The sequence below is a fragment of the Myxocyprinus asiaticus genome, chromosome 24 (assembly GCF_019703515.2).
Source record: "Myxocyprinus asiaticus isolate MX2 ecotype Aquarium Trade chromosome 24, UBuf_Myxa_2, whole genome shotgun sequence".
In the NCBI taxonomy this organism is placed as follows: domain Eukaryota; kingdom Metazoa; phylum Chordata; class Actinopteri; order Cypriniformes; family Catostomidae; genus Myxocyprinus; species Myxocyprinus asiaticus.
Genome location: NC_059367.1, coordinates 19,190,978 through 19,209,039, shown reverse-complemented (window position 1 = coordinate 19,209,039; position 18,062 = coordinate 19,190,978). Strand labels below are relative to the sequence as shown.

The following is an 18,062-nucleotide window of genomic DNA, read 5'->3' as shown; positions in this document are numbered from 1 at the left end:
TATAATTTTTTAACCCTTTATGACCTGAAAAACTAAGAACCATGGTATGGTAACTTGACATTTTGGATTTATAGGTCTAATGTTCATTTCATTAGGCTACTATGAAATTTACTCTAATTAATAAACTAATACATTCATAATATGCAATAAACTGTTAAGCATTGTATAGCTTATATGAGTTTAGTAATGTTCACGTTAACATGTTATCTTGTATTACCATATAGCCTACTTAATAATGAATGGATTTGTTTTTAATTTGTGTACTAAAATGTGCTTTTCTGTGTATAGTGAAATTGTTTTCCTACTAAGAAATATAAATTATTTGATATTAGATCGAAAAATTTCCGGGTCAAAAGACTACTCGTTGTTATGTGTATAATTACTTATTTCAGGTGGGCACACGCAAAATCCTAAGAAAGATAGGGGGGCATATGGCGAATGCCTGTGTATGCCCTAGTCTACACTACTGCTCTATATGTAGATGGAAATAATGTTTCCAAGCAACTAGATGTTTCATTATGATGACATCAGTGTGAAATCTTTTGACAGCCTCACTGCATGAGCGGTGATAGACTGCAGTAAAGATAGTTTGCGGTTTGAAATTCAGACTTTGATTGGCTATTAACCCGCTATGCACTGTCATAGACATGTAAATAATGTTGCATGATATTCTTCATGATTTGTGAATTCAGATGACATCATCCTCTGCTCTGCAATCGGTCATTTACATTTTATGACTCTTCACTTTCTGATGCAAATCGCTCCATAAGTTGAACACCTAGAAGACTGAAACCACTCTCAGTCTGATTTGTGAATTTTTTCACAGTAGTTTGTTTTCCTGTCCACCCTTTTTAAGTCCATGAGTTGGGACGGTGACAAATAAGCGCTCTTCACTTTTCACTCTTCACTTTCACATTTCCAGCAAACATGCAGTCTGGGTTCATGCAGATGTACTTGTTTAAGATAGACAAGTACAGTTCAGTTAATATCAGTTAACTAATTGTTTAAGTTTCTGAGTCACAGTTCATCGGAAGAATTAATATTTAGGCCTTTGGAGGCCATTTTATAAAGCACACTGCTTAGAATCAGGGAAAAATTTCACAGATCTATGTTACTAATTTTGATGGCTTTATGCATATTGGCATTGTGGAATATGAATAAAATAAGCCATGAAAACAATAAACTTCTTACAATTCTACAAAATGACCATCTGGACGGGTCACACTAGGCTTAAATAGACCATCTTGATTTGTGAATTTTTTCACAGATCAGTTTTTGTCTCTTAACCCTTGTTCAACACTTTACCTGAAAAATCTGTGTTATATGATTTGAGATTTGAGAGTCACATTCTTGAAACACAGGATAATTAAGATGGAAAACACTAGTTTCACACAAAACTGGATTTGTGAAAACTTTCACATATTGATTTTACTCAGTTTGATGGCTTTGTCTTGTTGTTGACAAATAAAATTTTGATACGGATGATACGTCAACTAGCTGGTCTTTTAGTTTAACCCTTGTGCGGTGTTCGGGTCATTTTTGATTTAGTTTCTTTAATAAAAATGTTATCCTTCATCTGGGTGGGCCAAGGCTTGGTTACTTTCCTACATTTGCCATCTGAACACAAAAAAATTTGACGGTTTTCAATGAGTTTAGGCCGTGTGACAAAAAAAGTAACACTCGTGGTGTTCCAGGTCATTTTTGACCCACCATAGGAAATGAATAGGAAAGACTAAAACACAGAGCAATTACAACACTACGCCCATAACACTGATTTTTCAAGTAAACTGTTGACTCAAGGATTCCAAAAAGGGTTAAATGACAAAAACTGATATGTGAAAAAAAATCACAAATCAGGATGGTCTATTTAAGCCTAGTGTGACATGTCTAGTTGGTCATTTTGTAGAATTGTAAGAAGTTTATTGGTTTTATGGCATAGAAAATTCATTTTTCACAATGCCAATATGCATGAAAGCATCAAACTGAGTACAATCAATCTGTGAAAGTTTCACAAATCAAGTTTTGTGTGAAACTAGAGTTTTTCCCTGATTCTAAGCAGTGTGCTTTATAAAATGGCCTCCAAAGGCCTAAATATTAATTCTTCCGATGAACTGTGACTCAGAAACTTAAACAATTAGTTAACTGATATTAACTGAACTGTACTTGTCTATCTTAAACAAGTACATTTGCATGAACCCAGACTGCATGTTTGCTGGAAATGTGAAAGTGAAGAGTGAAAAGTGAAGAGCGCTTATTTGTCACCGTCCCAAATCATGGACTTAAAAAGGGTGGACAGGAAAACAAATTACTGTGAAAAAATTCACAAATCAGACTGAGAGTGGTTTCAGTCTTCTAGGTGTTCAACTTTTGGAGCGATTTGCATCAGAAAGTGAAGAGTCATAAAATGTAAATGACCGATTGCAGAGCAGAGGATGATGTCATCTGAATTCACAAATCATGAAGAATATCATGCAACATTATTTACATGTCTATGACAGTGCATAGCGGGTTTATAGCCAATCAAAGTCTGAATTTCAAACCGCAAACTATCTTTACCGCAGTGTCAGATAGAGCCTAAGTGTAATTTCAGTTACTCTTTTTGTCATGCAGACAGCCTACACGGTTCCAATCTTGGCTTTCGCTTTTGTATGCCACCCTGAGGTGCTGCCAATCTACACTGAACTGCGCAAGTATGTTCAGAACATCATGACCACTAATAATAATAGTTGTCACTATTGAAAAAACAAACATATTTTATTTCTTTTAACAGACACAGATTTTCACATTTAGGGGCATCAATAGACATTATGCAAAAATATTGATTATAGGGTTATATACTTGGCATAGTTCACCCAAAAATGAACATTCTGTCATCATTTACTCACCTTTATGTTGTTCCAAAATTGTATGACTCTCTGTCTTCAGTGGAATACAAAAGGAGATGTTTGACAGAATGACAGAAATGAACCTTTCACTTTCATTGTTTGGAAAAAGCATGCAATGAAAGTGAAAGGTTAGGCTGTCATTCCACCTAATATCTACTTTTTTTTGCTCCACTGAAGACAGAAATTCATGCAAGTTTGGATCAACATGTGGGCAAGTAAATTATGATAGATTTTTCTTTTTGGGTAAACTATCCCTTTAATATTGAATTTTTTAGACCGTGTATATGTTAGAAAATGTACATACAAGCTTCAAAATATATTTTGCAGTATATTACCTTGACAAGCTTCTTTAGAAAATATTTGTAATCTTTCATTTGAATACGCTAATGGTTGATGTGAAATAAGACATTAGTTATATGCATTAACCGGTTCTTTGACATGTTCTGATATGTCTTTGTTGGAAAAAGGGAACAATAAGTCAAAAGTAAACCCCCTTTTATGGTTGTTGTTTTGACACTTCTAGTCCCACAAAGAGACGCATGCAGGCCATTGCCAACGTGTCCATCCTGGGGATGTTTGTCATGTATCTGCTCACTGCCATCTTTGGCTACCTCACCTTTTATTGTAAGCACTCTGGATTTTAAGTTAAAACATCATGTCCAATGCTGCATGTCAGCCATAAAACTGACTTAATGCACCTTTTCAACTGCTACCAATACTATATACCACCACAAAGCCAATCATTTCCTTTAATAAAAGGAAGGTAAAATGTCCTTTTTTGGATAATTGTAATAACATGACATTACAGGAGTTGTCAACTGAGAAGTGATAGGCATCAAATGCTAACGCTATCTTGGTTACAGGCTAGATGTGTTATATGTGTTTTACAATAATCAATTTGTGGTATGTTTAGCTCGTATAATAAAAACCTAAACCTCTTCAATTAGGTGTAATTTAAGCTTTGTCTGGATGCGCAAGCCCTAAAATAGTAGTTCATCTCAATAAATGTTTTTTGTTAAAACAGTAAACACTGAGGCAGAACTGCTACACACCTACAGCAAGGTGGATCCCCTGGACACTCTCATCCTGTGTGTGCGTGTGGCTGTGCTGGTGGCCGTCACTCTGACTGTTCCCGTTGTGCTCTTCCCGGTAAGAAGACTCTTTTATAGACAGGTTATATGCAGCTGTCTGACTGACTGTCCTGCTTATCTATTCCTGAAACTCTGCCACAACAAGCTGAGATATTCAGTAAACAATTCTGGGACTGATAACAAAGAAAATGATTAAATGATGTTGATGATTTTGATTGGTCTTGTCCGTCTTTCAGATTCGCAGAGCCCTTCTGCAGCTTCTGTTCCCTGATAAGCCCTTTCACTGGGTGCGTCACATCACCATCGCTGTGTGTCTCCTCTTTGTCGTCAACCTGCTCGTCATCTTTGTGCCCAACATTCGTGACATCTTTGGCATTATTGGTGAGTAAATGATGACAATTATACATTTTAATGAAAGATATGGAAGTGTCTCTAAAACATAACTCTTACTCCTCAGAATGTACTCATTTTATGAGATCTATATATTTCTAATTATGTCATGTATTGTTAAAGGGATAGTTCACCCAATAATGAAAATTCTCTCATTATTTACTCACCCTCATGCCATCCCAGATGTGAGTGACTTTCTTTCTTCTGCTGAAAACAAATGAGGAATTTTAGAGGAATATCTCAGCTCTGTTGGTCCTTACAATGCAAGTGAATAATGACCAGACCTCTCAAACTCCAAATATCACATAAAGGCAGCATAAAATCAGCAAAAAGTCAGCCGTATCATGGCTGACCCTGCACTCTGACCCCAGTTTAGCTGGGATATGTGAAAAAAAAAGAATTTCACTGTATATGCGCAAATGTATAACATGTGATATATAAATACAATTATTAATTATTAATTATTAAAAGTAATCCATAAGACTCCACTGGTTTAATATATGTATTCTGAAGTGATGCAATCACTTTGGGTGAGAAACAGATCAATATTTAAATCCTTTTTTAATATAAATCTCCACTTTCACTTTCAGAATGTGAAACTGAAAGTGGAGATTTATAGTAAAAAAGGACTTGAATATTGATCTGTTTCTCACCCACACCTATCATATATTTTCAGAAGACATGGATTTAACCACTGGAGTCTTATAGATTACTTGTATGCCTTTATGTGATTTTTGGGGCTTCAAAGGTCTGGTTACCATTCACTTGTATTGTAAGGACCAACAGAGCTGAAATATTTGTCTAAAAATCTTTGTTTGAGTTCAGCAGAAGAAAGAAAATCACACACATCTGGGATGACATGAGAGTGAGTAAATGATGAGACCTTTTTCATTTAGGTTGAACTATTCCTTTAAGGAGTTTTCAGTTGCAAGAATATCACATTTGTTTTTGCTTATTCAACAGGTGCGACTTCTGCCCCAAGTTTGATCTTCATCCTCCCGGGTCTCTTTTACATCCGTATCGTTTCCACTGAGCAAGAGCCAATGAACTCAAGGCCAAAGATTCAGGTAAGTCTTAAACCATTTTCTGCAGTTTTTACACATTTTGAATCAAGAAAAAGTCCAAGAAATCAAGAGAGAATATAATTAAATAGGAATAGTTCACACAAAAATGTGAACCTGCATGACTTTCCTCTGTGGAACACAAAAGAAAAAAAAATCAAACGTCTTCACATATTTATTTTGTGTGTGCGTTTTTTTGTCTTATAATGAAAGTGAATAGTGACTCTGGGCTGTGAAGCTCCAAACATGACACCAAAAAACACCATAAAACCACAATAAAATGAGTCAATACGACTCATGCACTATATTCCAAGTCTTCTGAAGACATAAAATCACTTTGTGTGATGAACAGCCTGCAATTTCATGTGAAAGGTTTATTTATTTATTTATTTAAATTTGATCCCCTTTTCTCACCCAATTTGGAATGCCCAATTCCCACTATTTAGTAGGTCTTTGTGGTGGTGTGGTTACTCACCGTCAGTCCACGCATCTTATCACGTGGCTCGTTGTGCATGACACCGCGGAGACTCCCAGTATGTGGAGGCTCATGCTACTCTCCACGATCCATGCACAACTCACCACATGCCCCACTGAGAATGAGAACCACTAATTGCAACCACGAGGAGGTTACCCCATGTGACTCTACCCTCCCTAGCAACCGGGCCAATTTGGTTGCTTAGGAGACCTGGCTGGAGTCACTCAGCACACCCTGGATTCGAACTCGCGATGCCAGGGGTGGTAGTCAGCGTCAATACTCGCTGAGCTACCCAGGCCCCGCCATTTCAAAATTTAATTTTTATTTTTGTGTTTCACGGAAGATATAGGAACCATATAGGTTTAGAATGGCATGAGGGTGAGTAAATGATGACAGAATTTTAATTTTTAATTTTTTTAACTATCCCTTTAAGGTGGTCGTGTTAATCTTTTCACCAGTTTTCTAGAGATGCTCTCAGACTTAAGCACTTTGTTTTCTTGTGCTACAGGCTGCCTGCTTCACTGCTCTGGGCTTCATCTTCATGTCCATGAGCTTAACGTTTATCACACTGGATTGGGTCTATGGGGAGAACCGAAGTGGAGGAGGTCACTAATCTTTACCCACAAAACTATAAGGGTCCAAACAGCCTGTTAAGAGGAACACCACCTGAGAGAAAACAAAACATCACTTATAGGCTGGACCCATATCACCTCAGATCTTTTGTCCCACTAAGTTAGGATAGGACCGATGTCCTGCCATCTTTAAAATTAAATGTGGATCAATCCTATGATGTTTCATGGTGGAGGATTTCTGGGGGACACAGAAATGTCATGCCCTTTAGAGGCAGTTGTGTGATCCTGTGACTGTGATCCAAAACACAGCCATTTCCCTTTACACGCTCCATAACGATAAATAATGATGGTTTTATTGATGGAAGCCCCCCAAAAGCTTTAAAATTGTGGAAAGAAGGCCAAAATTTGAACAATAGCCATAAAATACAGCAGAAGCCAAAACATAAATGACAGAAGAGGTTGTATTCTCTAAGAGAGGCCAAAACACTTACTTTTGTCTGTTGTCTCTGTTAAGTGCAGGACATAGTCCTACAGTGCAATGCTAGGGAAACAGAAAACAATGTATTTTCCTTCTAAAATTCAGTATGATAAGATTTGTTCAGAAAAAAACAATTGCCTGTGATCAGAAAACAAAATATACATAATCTCAGAATGGCTTTGATAAAGGCTGCAGACCTGAACTGAATCTATAAGCAGGGGTTAAATTGGGATTTTTAAAATTCAAACTGCTGAAATTATGGGGGGAAAAAAAGTATTTCAGCTGAGATAAAATTTGGTCCTGAAATATTGTGTGATATCATATGCACTACAACTGTTAAAACAGACAATCAGCTTTATTTGTTTTCTGCAGGATAGCATTTCTTTTGATAGACAAATGTGAGGTACGTACAGTTGCAGTATTTTGGTGTAGTGAGGTGGAATGCCGTCTATTGTTTTATTTAGTGAACAGATGGCTGTCTACAAACTCCCATTTGATGAGGTGCTTAATTTCAATACTGTGATTTGCAAAGGCATCTAATGCAAGCAAAATCTAATCTGTGAATTCAGTGATTCATCTGATTTTACCATTTTATATGGTTTTATTTGGCATGAGGTTATACTTTTCCAAACAATTGATGGAAAAGTACATATGTCTCCAGAAAAGTGTTTATATAGGGCTGAAAAAATACTATACTGGAAAAATACAACACAAAAAAGTTATATCTGTAATGTTTTTTTTTTTTTTTTTTTTTTTACTGTCATATACAGTATATAATGCTTTGATCTATGCAATTGCGACAACATGATTTACCAAGACCTTTAAAACTTTGACTTTGCATGTCATTACAAGACAGCTTTTCCTCTTGGTCTAATGTAGACTGTGAAACAGTGCAATGCTTTTTGCATGACTTCAGGGCTCCTTTACTCATTGTGTGCAGCTCAGGCCATTGCTTATACCAAAAAAGGATGGCAATCCCCCTCCTCGCCAAGTTCCCAGTATCCTGCAATGCCTATTTATTCAGTTTTGTGATTGAATACACATTTTTTCATTAACTCTGTGCTGGTAAGTTTATAACAAAAAAACAGGTGCCAAGTTAAAGACTTACAGTTCCACTGTGAAACACAACACACCAAATAGAGTTGGCAGTTGAACAAGTTCATTTTCTACTGCTTTTACATGTGCTTTTACATTTGTAAAAACTGGTTTACTGAATTGGCTTTTTACGTACTTGCCGTTTTCAATAAAGATTGTAAAGTCAGTATTAAAAATGTGCATTGTGTTCCCATTTATTTGTCTATTCTGATTGACTAGCCTTGAGTACAATAGCATTTGTAGTTTCTATTTATTATATTCATTATTAAATTAGAAACTTCACTAAATCAGTACTGTAAATTAAAGTCTGCCTTACGAAACTGTCAGCTCAAACCAGTCTGGCCATTCTCTGTTGACCTCTCTCATCAACAAGGCATTTCCATCCGCAGAACTGCCGCTCACTGTATGTTTTTTGTTTTTGGCACTATTCTGAGTGAATTCTAGAGGCTGTTGTGTGTGAAAATCCCAGGAGATCAGCAGTTACAGAAATACTCAAACCAGCACGTCTGGCACCAACAATCATGCCATGATCGAAATCAATGAGATCACATTTTTTCCCCAGTCTGTTGGTTGATTACCTGAATCAACATTAACTGAAGCTCCTGACTTGTATCTGCATGATTTTATGCACTGCACTGTTGATTAGATAATCACATGAATAAGCAGGTGTACAGGTGTTCCTAATAAAGTCTCAGCGAGTGTATATTTGTCATTCAGTCATTGCATTAGAGTGCCTAACAGTAATGGACCCTTGATTTATAACCTCAAATTTTAATAGGGAAACATACACTATATGGCCAAGAGTTTGTGGACACCATATGTGCTTGATGAACATTTGATTTCAAAACCTTAGGCATCAATTTCCCCCTTTGCTGTAATAACAGCTTCCACTCTTTTGGGAAGGCTTTCCACTATACTGTATGTAGTAACATGGCTGCAGGCATTTGCTCTCATTCAGACACAAGGCTATTAGTGAGGTCAGGAACTGATGTTGGTCGATGGGGCCTGACTTACAGTTGCTGTTCCAGGTCACCCCAAAAGTGATCAGTGGGGTTCAGGTCTGGGCTTTGTGCAGGCCAGTCAATTTCTTCCTTGCCAGACATAGTAAACCATTTCTTTATGGACCACACTTTGTTCACAGGGGCATTTTCATGCTGAAACAGAAAAGGGCTATCCCCAAACAGTTGCCACAAATTTGGAAGCACACAAAGCCCAAGCCATTACATAAAGAAACATTAAGATTTTTCTTTATTGGATTTAATGGAGTAACCAAATTCGTTAATTAGAAGGGGGTGTCCACAAACTTTTGGCCATATAGTGTATATTTTTGTAATACTTCACATAACCCTAAACCCCCTCCCCCTTCATATGAACTAAGGAACAAGTGCCTGTTAACGGTAGTCAGAGAGCATATCTGCAGTGTTTTTTGTTCTTCCTGTTCTCTTTTGTTATGCTACATTGACATCAGATCACAGAACACGGAAGCGACAGTTCCTTCAAGCATTCGTTTGTCCCAAAAAGGCTTCAGAGAGGTATCATGAACACTGTAAGCAGAGCAGGGGACCTGGAGTGGAGTCCCAGGATCTGGGTGTCCATATCATAAAGGAGAGATGAGCAAAGGAAAAAACAAGGGCCAGGATAATGTGCCCAGTTCTCTCCTCAGTATCCAGGAGAATGAACACCTGGTAGATCTGCTGGGAAGGAGATGTGTGGTGAGTTAAAAAAACTTTCATTAGAAGTCCAATCAAAGATGAGCATTATGTCTGACAGAGTACGAATTGGGATGCATTGTAAATCACACTGGTATAAAAGTGAAAAACCTGAAAGTAGAGATGTAGTGCAGAGGTAAGAGCTGTTACTGTTGATGTCAATTTAAGGTCAAAGTAACACTCAGTAAGCACATGTATTCGTCATTCTCTGTGGGTTCAGAAGTCCTTTCATTTTCTGTCTGCAAATTGAACAAGACAGACAGATTGTAGACAAAACATTACACTTATGACAGATTTCAGCTCTAACAGCTAAACTATTCAATTCAATGGGATTCAATTTTGTTATCAGTTCCACCATTTTTGTGAGAAAAACCTCTAGTGTCACTAGTGAAAGCATGAATAATCTTCAGTGAATGTGTGTTTTATAAGCTTGTTGTCCTTTTTCCATTGATGAATGACATACTGTATGCAACATCAAAGCTTGACAGGAGAGCGACAGGAAAGGCCACTTCCTGTTGTTATAGAGGATGCTGATATCTCTGTTTGCACTCATTGTACTTCACACTGATTGCCCTGTTTTATCAGTGTGTTACTTTGGTGTTTATCTGTTGAGTTTGTGTGTGTGCAGACCATGGCCACGGCAGTTGTTCAGTTGTACATGGCTCTTCCTCACAGTCTGACCCAGTGGAGTTTCCAACACACAGGAGTCATGTGTTTCATTAAGGATAATCCTAACCGCTCATATTACATCCGGCTCTTTGACATCAAGGTACTAAATCCTGATTTTACTTTGTCTTTTTAAAAACACCTTTATAAGCCTGCTCATCTCCCAACCATGTATAAGTACACTAACAGAATTTTAATGCAGAAAATACGCTGTTGGGTAGATAACTTCTGCAATGTAATCTGGTACCGATAACAAATTGCACAGCTAAACTTGTAATCAGTAATGTAATCTTTTTCAAGATGAATATAATCTTGGAATCTAATTTGATTGCCTGATCTAATTGGATTACTGTTGGATTTCTTATTGCATGTTTTGTTGAAATACATTACTTGTAAGCATGTTCAGTACCAATTTACTCTAAATCCTTTCATTAAAGCTGAAGTATGTAATTTCTGCGACACTTGCGCCATCGAACGGAATTACAAAAATATATATATATTTCAAAACAGCTTTTTGAATACACACCTCGTCTGCTGCTGTCCCGCTTCCAACCCACACTACTGGTTGAGTAGGCCTAACATTCTAGGGGCGGATCTAAGCGGGTCTCTCAAAACAAACAGGAATTTTGGCACTGTCTTAACAGTTTTCAAGAAAATTAATCTATGAATGGCTTACTTATAGTTGTCTCTGCATATTTAGCTGAGATATAAGTATTTTAATACTGAAAAAGTGACATACTTCAGCTTTAAACTTAATCAAACCTCCCTTCTTCGTTTTTAAAAAAAATGTTTTTTATTGTTTTTTGAAAGAAAAAACAGTTCCTCTCCTGATAGGTAAGGTAATCGATATGTAACCGATAAAAGTAACTGTAACTGTAATCTGATTTACATATTTCAAAGTGTAATGTAATCTCATTACAAATTCTTGATTTTGTAATGTGATTATGTAATCCAAGTTACATGTAATCTGTTACTACCCAACACTGAGAATACTCAGCAGATTGAGATTCTCTATGCATTTCTGAGATTCCATAGTAGTTTAGGATAAGTAATTGATTTGAACACATTGTCTGAGTTATACGAGTTCTGCTAACCTGAACAGAGGAAACCTGAGACCAAACAAACTGAGATTAAATAAAGATACACTTCTGCTTTGAGCTCTGAGTCACATCAACTCCACTCCACGTTAATTAAAGGGATAGTTCACCCAAAAATAAAAATTCTCTCATAATTTACGTACCCTCATGCCATCCCAGATGTGTAGTACTTACTTTCTTCTGCTAAACACAAACGAAGATTTTTAGAAGAATATTTATACTCTGTTGTTCCTCACAATGCAAGTGAATCGATACCAAAAATGTTAAGCCCCAAAAAGCACATAAAGGCAGCATAAAAGTAATCCACATGACTCCAGTGGTTAAATCCATCTCTTCAGAAGCGATGTGATATGTGTGGGTGAGAAACAGATCAGTATTTAAGTCCTATTTACTATAAATGCTCCTCCATGCCCAGTAGGTGTCAATATGCACAAATAATGTGAATAGAAAAAAAACAAAAGAACAAAAGTGAAAGTGAGAGTGGAGATTTATAGGAGAGAAAAAAAGGACTTAAATATTGATTCGTTTCTTACCTACACTTATATTGATTCTGAAGATATGGATTTAACCACTGGAGTCTTTAACCACTGTATGGATTACTTTTATGTGCCATTGGATCTTCAAATTTTTGGTACCTATTCACTTGCACTGTATGGACTTACAGAGCTGAAATATTTTTCTAAAAAAGTTTGTTTGTGTTCAGCAGAAGAAAGAAAGTCATACACATGTGGGATGACATGAGGGTGAGTAAATGAAGAGAGAATTTTCATTTTTTGGTGAACTATCCCTTTATGAAGCTGCAGTTTCACAGCTAGCACCTTTAAGATTTTGATGTGCATGTGTGTGTGTGTGTGTGTGTGCATGTGTGTGTGTGTGTGTGTGCGTCCTGTGTGTTTCAGGAAGGGAAAATGATTTGGGAGCAGGAGCTGTACACTCAGATGACATATTCCTGTCCAATGAGGTTCTTACACAGTTTTGCAGCTGATGTAGGTACAGACTCTTTTACCAATCTCAAATCCAGTAAAATCTCCACTATACACAGTCAGACACAAGCATGTTTGTATATACATGTATGCATGCATGCTTTGTTAAAAACTGTTTAAATATGTGCCAGCCTGATGAGATGAGTTTTGGTTTCTCCCAAGGTTTCTTCCTCATCTACATACACATAGAAGCTTGTTTGGATCATAATTATGTGAAAAGTGTTATATAAATAAAATAAACTGATTTAAATTGGCTCTGTATTGTAAATGTTTAGCTTACATTAGGTATACACTCACTGAGCACTTTATTAGAAACTCTATGATCCAAATAAAATGCCCGACGTGGTCTTCAGCTGTTGTAGCCCATCCGCCTCAAAGTGTGACATGTTGTGCATTCTGAGATGCTATTCTGCTTACTATAATTGAACAGAGTGGTTATCTGATTTATCGTAGCCTTTCTTTCAGCTCGAACCAGTCTGGCCATTCTCCGTTGACCTCTCTCATCAACAAGGCATTTCCATCTGCAGAACTGCCACTCACTGGATGTTTTTGTTTTTGGCACCATTCCTAGTAAACTCTAGAGACTGTTGTGTGGGAAAATCCCAGGAGATCAAACGGTTACAGAAATACTCAAACCAGCCCGTCTGGCACCAACAATCTTGCCACAGTCGAAATAACTGAGATCACATTTTTTCCCCATTCTGATGGTTGATGTGAATATTAACTGAAGCTCCTGACCTGTATCTGCATGATTTTATGCACTGCACTGCTGCCACACAATTGGCTGATTAGGTAATCGCATGAATAAGTAGGTGTACAGGTGTTCCTAATAAAGGGCTAAGTAAGTGTATAATTGAATATGATTGTGATAAGTTACAAAACTCGATATCTTTCCTTCAGCTCTGTTTTGGGGCTTCCATACTGCTCTGCAGTCACAAGACACAAAATTAATACAAGATTCAGCACATCTGAAAATACCTCAATGTTTCTGCTAAACCTGTGGATAATTAGTGATGTTAAAAGAGTTTTTGCATCACATACAGATCCTTTATGAATCTAAATGTGAAATGCACTTTGCTTATGTCTCAGGATTGCCAAGTAGGTCTGAACTTTGCCAGTGAGACAGAAGCTGACTTTTTCAGAAACATTGTTGAGGAGAAGATAAATCAAAGAACCAACTGCCAAGGTCAGTTTCTGTTATTCTTACAAATTGTATATTGTACATGACTTTTACTCATATATTGTCTGTGAATCATTTCCCAACAGCATTTAGTAGTACATCAGCTCCTTATTGTGTTTTTTTTTTTTATTTTTATATTTAGATAAAAGGCAGAATGTTCCAACCGAAGGTATATGTCTACAAGTGTGAATTGTTAAATTGTAACTGACAAATTCATATTTGCCAAGAACTGTGATCATTTTAAGGTTGGTTTTGTTTGAATGACAGAAAATCGGGTGCTACAACAAATTCCTCCCACAAATGGTGAGTCATTTTTAAACACTGAATTTAACATACTGGGTCCAAAAAGTCATCACACAGTGATCACATGGTCTAATGCATTGATAAAGTGAATTTCAAGTGTCTAGCGTTTACCAAGTCCATAAATATGCTTGGATGCTGTGTGCAGGGCGGCATTTTAGGTTGTTTGATAATAAGTGACTGTCATTGGTTTTGAAACAGGTCCAGTTTCACAGCCAAGTGCTACTGTGGACATCCAGAACCCAGATATCATGGCTTCAAGATACCGCTCTCCCCCAGTTCCCACACCTGCGGCAGCCTCAATCTCTATAGGCAAGAAGGGCAAAAAGGGAAAGAAGAAAGGCCCAAGGCTTACTAAGGCAGACATTGGAGCTCCTAGTGGATTCAAGTAGGTTCTACCATTCACCTTAAGATTTTTTTATTTTTGTTTGTAATTGATGTTTTATCTCTTCCCTCTTTAGACATGTCACTCATGTCGGGTGGGATCCAAACTCTGGTTTTGATGTAAGAAATGTCTTTTTCACCTTTTTTTCTTAATCAATACAACAATAATCTTTAAACTTTAGTCATCTAAATGACTAAATGCTGATGCTTATTTTAATCCCAGAATGGAATTAAAAGAAAAAAGGGCACTAAAATCACAAAGACAAATAAAATACAAATAAAAGATGCTCTTAAAGGGATAGTTCACCCCAAAAAATGAAAATTCTGTCATCATTTACTCACCCTCTTGACATTCCAGACCCATGGCTTTCCTTCCTATGTGGAACATAAAAGGAGTTGCATCTTTTTTCAATAAAATGAAAGGTGACAGAGGTCCCTAACATTTTTCTTTACATGTTCTTTTGCGTTCCATGGAAGAAAGAAAGTCATATGCTTTTGGAAAGACATGAAGGTGAGTAAAGAATTACAAAATATTTTGTTTTGGGTGAGCTATTCCTTTAAGAGTGAGGCTTTGAAAGGCAGATAAATTAACACTTTAAAGCTTTGGCCAATCTAGACCAATAATCTCGACCCTGACCTGAAGAAACTATTCAGCTGTGCTGGGATTAGTGACGCCCAGCTGGCAGATAAAGAAACATCTAAGATCATCTATGACTTCATCGAGCAATCTGGGGGCCTGGATGCAGTAAAAGAGGAAATGAGGAAGCAGGGTGAGCTCATTTTAGCTCCTCAAATACCCCATATTCTAGATAATCTACTGTATGATCAATTTTGACTTTTACAATATAAATGGGCAACATGTTCAAATGTAATATAGTTTGATAAGATCACCTTGAGTAGGACCTTTAAAGGATGACTCATCGAAAAATTAAAATTCTGTCATCATTTACTCACAGTTTGGAACAACATGAGGATGAGTAAATACATTTTCAGACGAATAACAGAATTTTCATTTTTGTCTGCACTGTTGCTTTAATGATCTCCTGATCTGTATTGCCCTCACATATGCAATTGTGACTTCTCGGGGTCATTCTGACCTCCCTCCATACCCAGGAGATCCTCGTTCTGTCCCTGCACCTCCTCCACCCCGAGGAGGGCTTCCTCCGTTCTCAGGTACACCTGCACGCCCTTCTCCTCCTTCACGCAGTCCTGGACCCCCACATTGTGGCCCACCGCCACCTGCACCACCAGGAGGCAGACCTGGACCTCCGCCCTCTCCACCGTCCTATCTCCCACCCCCACTGCCCCCAAGCCGTGGAGGTCCACCACCTCCGCCTCCTCCCCCCCCTCCTCCACCTCCTCCTTCTTCAGCCCCTAGCTTCCCTAGTAGCCCTGACAGCTCAGCTCCACCTCCTCCCTCCGGTGGGGGAGGACGAGGAACCTTAATGGAGGAAATTCGCCGTGGACGTGTGCTAAAGACTGTATGTGACACAAATACACACAATACACATTCTTACAAACATTAGATCAAAGATTAAAGGATTGTTCCAAGTTCAGTATAAGTTAAGCTCAATCGACAGCATTTGCAGCATAATGTTGCTAAAATCTCTGTTCTTAAGGATTTTAGAGTGATAAAATAGCTTACAGGGTTTACCGGCCTTATGTCATCATGGCAACAAAGTTGTATTTTTAAATATGATTTTACACAGATAAGGCTAGTAAGCAATTGTATCACATTAAAATCATGTTAACCTGTTGGATGTTTATGTCTTGTGATTATATATTTTAAATAATGTGTATTTTAACGTTTATGGACTGGCCCCAATCACTTTCATTGCAATTCCCTTGATGTAACTGCAAACATTTTTTTTTTTTAATAAAAAAGGGACAAGTCAATTATTACTGTTATAATTTTTTTTTTTTTTTTTTTTTTTTTGGAAATCACTATCATGCCACAAATGCTGTGGATTGAGCTTAAACTGTATTGAACTCGGAACATTTCTTAAAGACGATAGGTGCATGCATGCATTCTGCTCCATTTTTGTATTACTGCATGTGTTTTGTTCTATGTTTGTGTATAACCATTGTTTGAGCAAATATCTGATGTTTATCTCAGGTGACTGAGTCCCTGGACTCTTATCCTCCAGCTCAAGACCAGTCCTCAGAAGGCATTGTGGGAGCTCTAATGGACGTGATAAAGAAAAGGAGTAAAGTCATCCATTCCTCAGGTAACTTTAATGAGAGAGTAATTGTATTAGTCATAGAATGTTAACATGTTCAAATCAAGGTAAAAATATTTGCATCTGCAGTTCAAATGATATAATCCTGATATATCTCTTCTTTAATAGGGATTTCATGTTGTTCCAAACCTCTTAAGACTTTCTTCCATGGAACACAAAACGAGTTGCCTCAGTCACCATTCGCTTTCATTGCATCTTTTTTCCATATAATGAAAGTGAATGGTGACTGAGGCTAAAATTCTGTCTAGCACATTTGTATTCCATGGAAAAAGGATAAAGGTTTGGAACAAAATCAGGAATATCACTTCAAGTCTAAAATGTACAATGCGTTTATAGTGTTTTAGTACTATAACTGGGTGATCTCTTAGATTTCTTCATAAGCACCTGAATTTTATTAGGTGTTGTGCATGCATGTTTGTGCAAATTTAGGATTAGACCCAAACAAATGGTATGGCTAAATCCACTAACAAGTAAACTATCCAGCTCTCTTCAAATACAGTACTTTCATGTGCTGAATGAATGAGGAAAATAGAGCTTTGATTCACAGGTTCCTACAGTGATAATGATGTCTTACAAGTATACACTCTGTATACATTTATTCTCCTATTAAATTTTTTCTTTAGGAGACGAGGGAGATGATGAAGGTGATGAAGACGATGATGACGAATGGGACGACTAATGCTTCTTTCTGCCATTGATTCACACACGCATGCCATCTATCTCAGCAAATATGAGCTGATAAGATTTTACTGTTAAAGGGATAGTAAACCCAAAAATGAAAATTCTCTCATCATTTACTCACCCTCATGCCATCCCAGATGTGACTTTCTGTCTTTTGCAGAACACAAAGGAAGATTTTAAGAAGCATATTTCAGCTCTGTTGGTCCATACTATGCAATGGTGACCAGCACTTTAAATCTCCAAAAATCACACAAATGCAGCATACATTAAACCACTGGAGTCATATGGATTACTTTTCTGCTGCCTTTGTGATTTTTGGAGCTTGAAAGGTCTGGTCACCATTCACATGCAATGAAAGGATGTACAGAGCTGAAATATTCTTCTAAAAATCTTCGTTTGTGTTCAGCAGAGGAAAGTCATATACATCTAGGATGGCATGAGGGTGAGCAAATGATGTGAGAATTTTTATTTTGGGGTGAACTATCCCTTTAATGCTTCACCCGAAATTATCATTGCGACAATACGTAGGAGACCTTAAAATAACATCAGATTAAGACTGGACTGATTGATCTGCTTGAAATCCAATAAAGCAAATGTTTATCTAATATTGGTGTTCTGAGATGCTACTCTGTCACAACGAAGAGAGTCCAAGCCTGTTTGGTATTTGTCTCACTCTGTGGTCCTTGGTCAGTCTGTCTCATTTTTTTACTTCACAGTAGCTTAGTAGTAGTTCAATGGGAGTTCATTCAGGACGAAGGAACATCATCTGATTCTG

General features: G+C 37.3%; 2 protein-coding genes across 4 annotated transcripts in view; both read left to right on the top strand.

Moving 5' to 3' along the window:
• Positions 1-8,223, top strand: part of LOC127415435 (sodium-coupled neutral amino acid transporter 3-like) — a 31,199-nt gene extending 22,976 nt beyond the window's left edge. For all 3 annotated transcript variants that reach the window (XM_051654156.1, XM_051654157.1, XM_051654158.1), the window contains 6 exons: positions 2,611-2,690; positions 3,409-3,509; positions 3,910-4,034; positions 4,213-4,357; positions 5,330-5,433; positions 6,411-8,223. In XM_051654156.1, coding sequence (XP_051510116.1) covers positions 2,611-2,690; positions 3,409-3,509; positions 3,910-4,034; positions 4,213-4,357; positions 5,330-5,433; positions 6,411-6,515 — 660 coding nt within the window. In that variant the 3' untranslated portion in view covers positions 6,516-8,223. The remainder of the gene's footprint in view (positions 1-2,610; positions 2,691-3,408; positions 3,510-3,909; positions 4,035-4,212; positions 4,358-5,329; positions 5,434-6,410) is intronic.
• A 1,267-nt stretch (positions 8,224-9,490) lies between these two features.
• On the top strand, positions 9,491-17,892 carry LOC127415436 (actin nucleation-promoting factor WAS-like). Its single transcript, XM_051654159.1, has 12 exons — positions 9,491-9,759; positions 10,385-10,525; positions 12,419-12,505; positions 13,592-13,688; positions 13,825-13,851; positions 13,950-13,985; positions 14,184-14,370; positions 14,444-14,486; positions 14,983-15,136; positions 15,480-15,847; positions 16,483-16,594; positions 17,230-17,892. The coding sequence occupies exons 1-12, from the start codon at positions 9,658-9,660 to the stop codon at positions 17,283-17,285; spliced, it is 1,410 nt and encodes a 469-aa protein (XP_051510119.1). The 5' UTR covers positions 9,491-9,657; the 3' UTR covers positions 17,286-17,892.
• The last annotated feature ends 170 nt before the right edge of the window (positions 17,893-18,062 follow it).

Excerpts from the sequence above, each read along its gene's own strand:
- LOC127415436 (XM_051654159.1), top strand. The coding sequence starts at position 9,658 with ATGAGCAAAGGAAAAAACAAGGGCCAGGATAATGTGCCCAGTTCTCTC. Across the intron at positions 13,986-14,183 it reads ACAAATTCCTCCCACAAATG|GTCCAGTTTCACAGCCAAGT; the intron begins GTGAGTCATTTT and ends GTTTTGAAACAG. Across the intron at positions 14,487-14,982 it reads ATCCAAACTCTGGTTTTGAT|ACCAATAATCTCGACCCTGA; the intron begins GTAAGAAATGTC and ends TGGCCAATCTAG.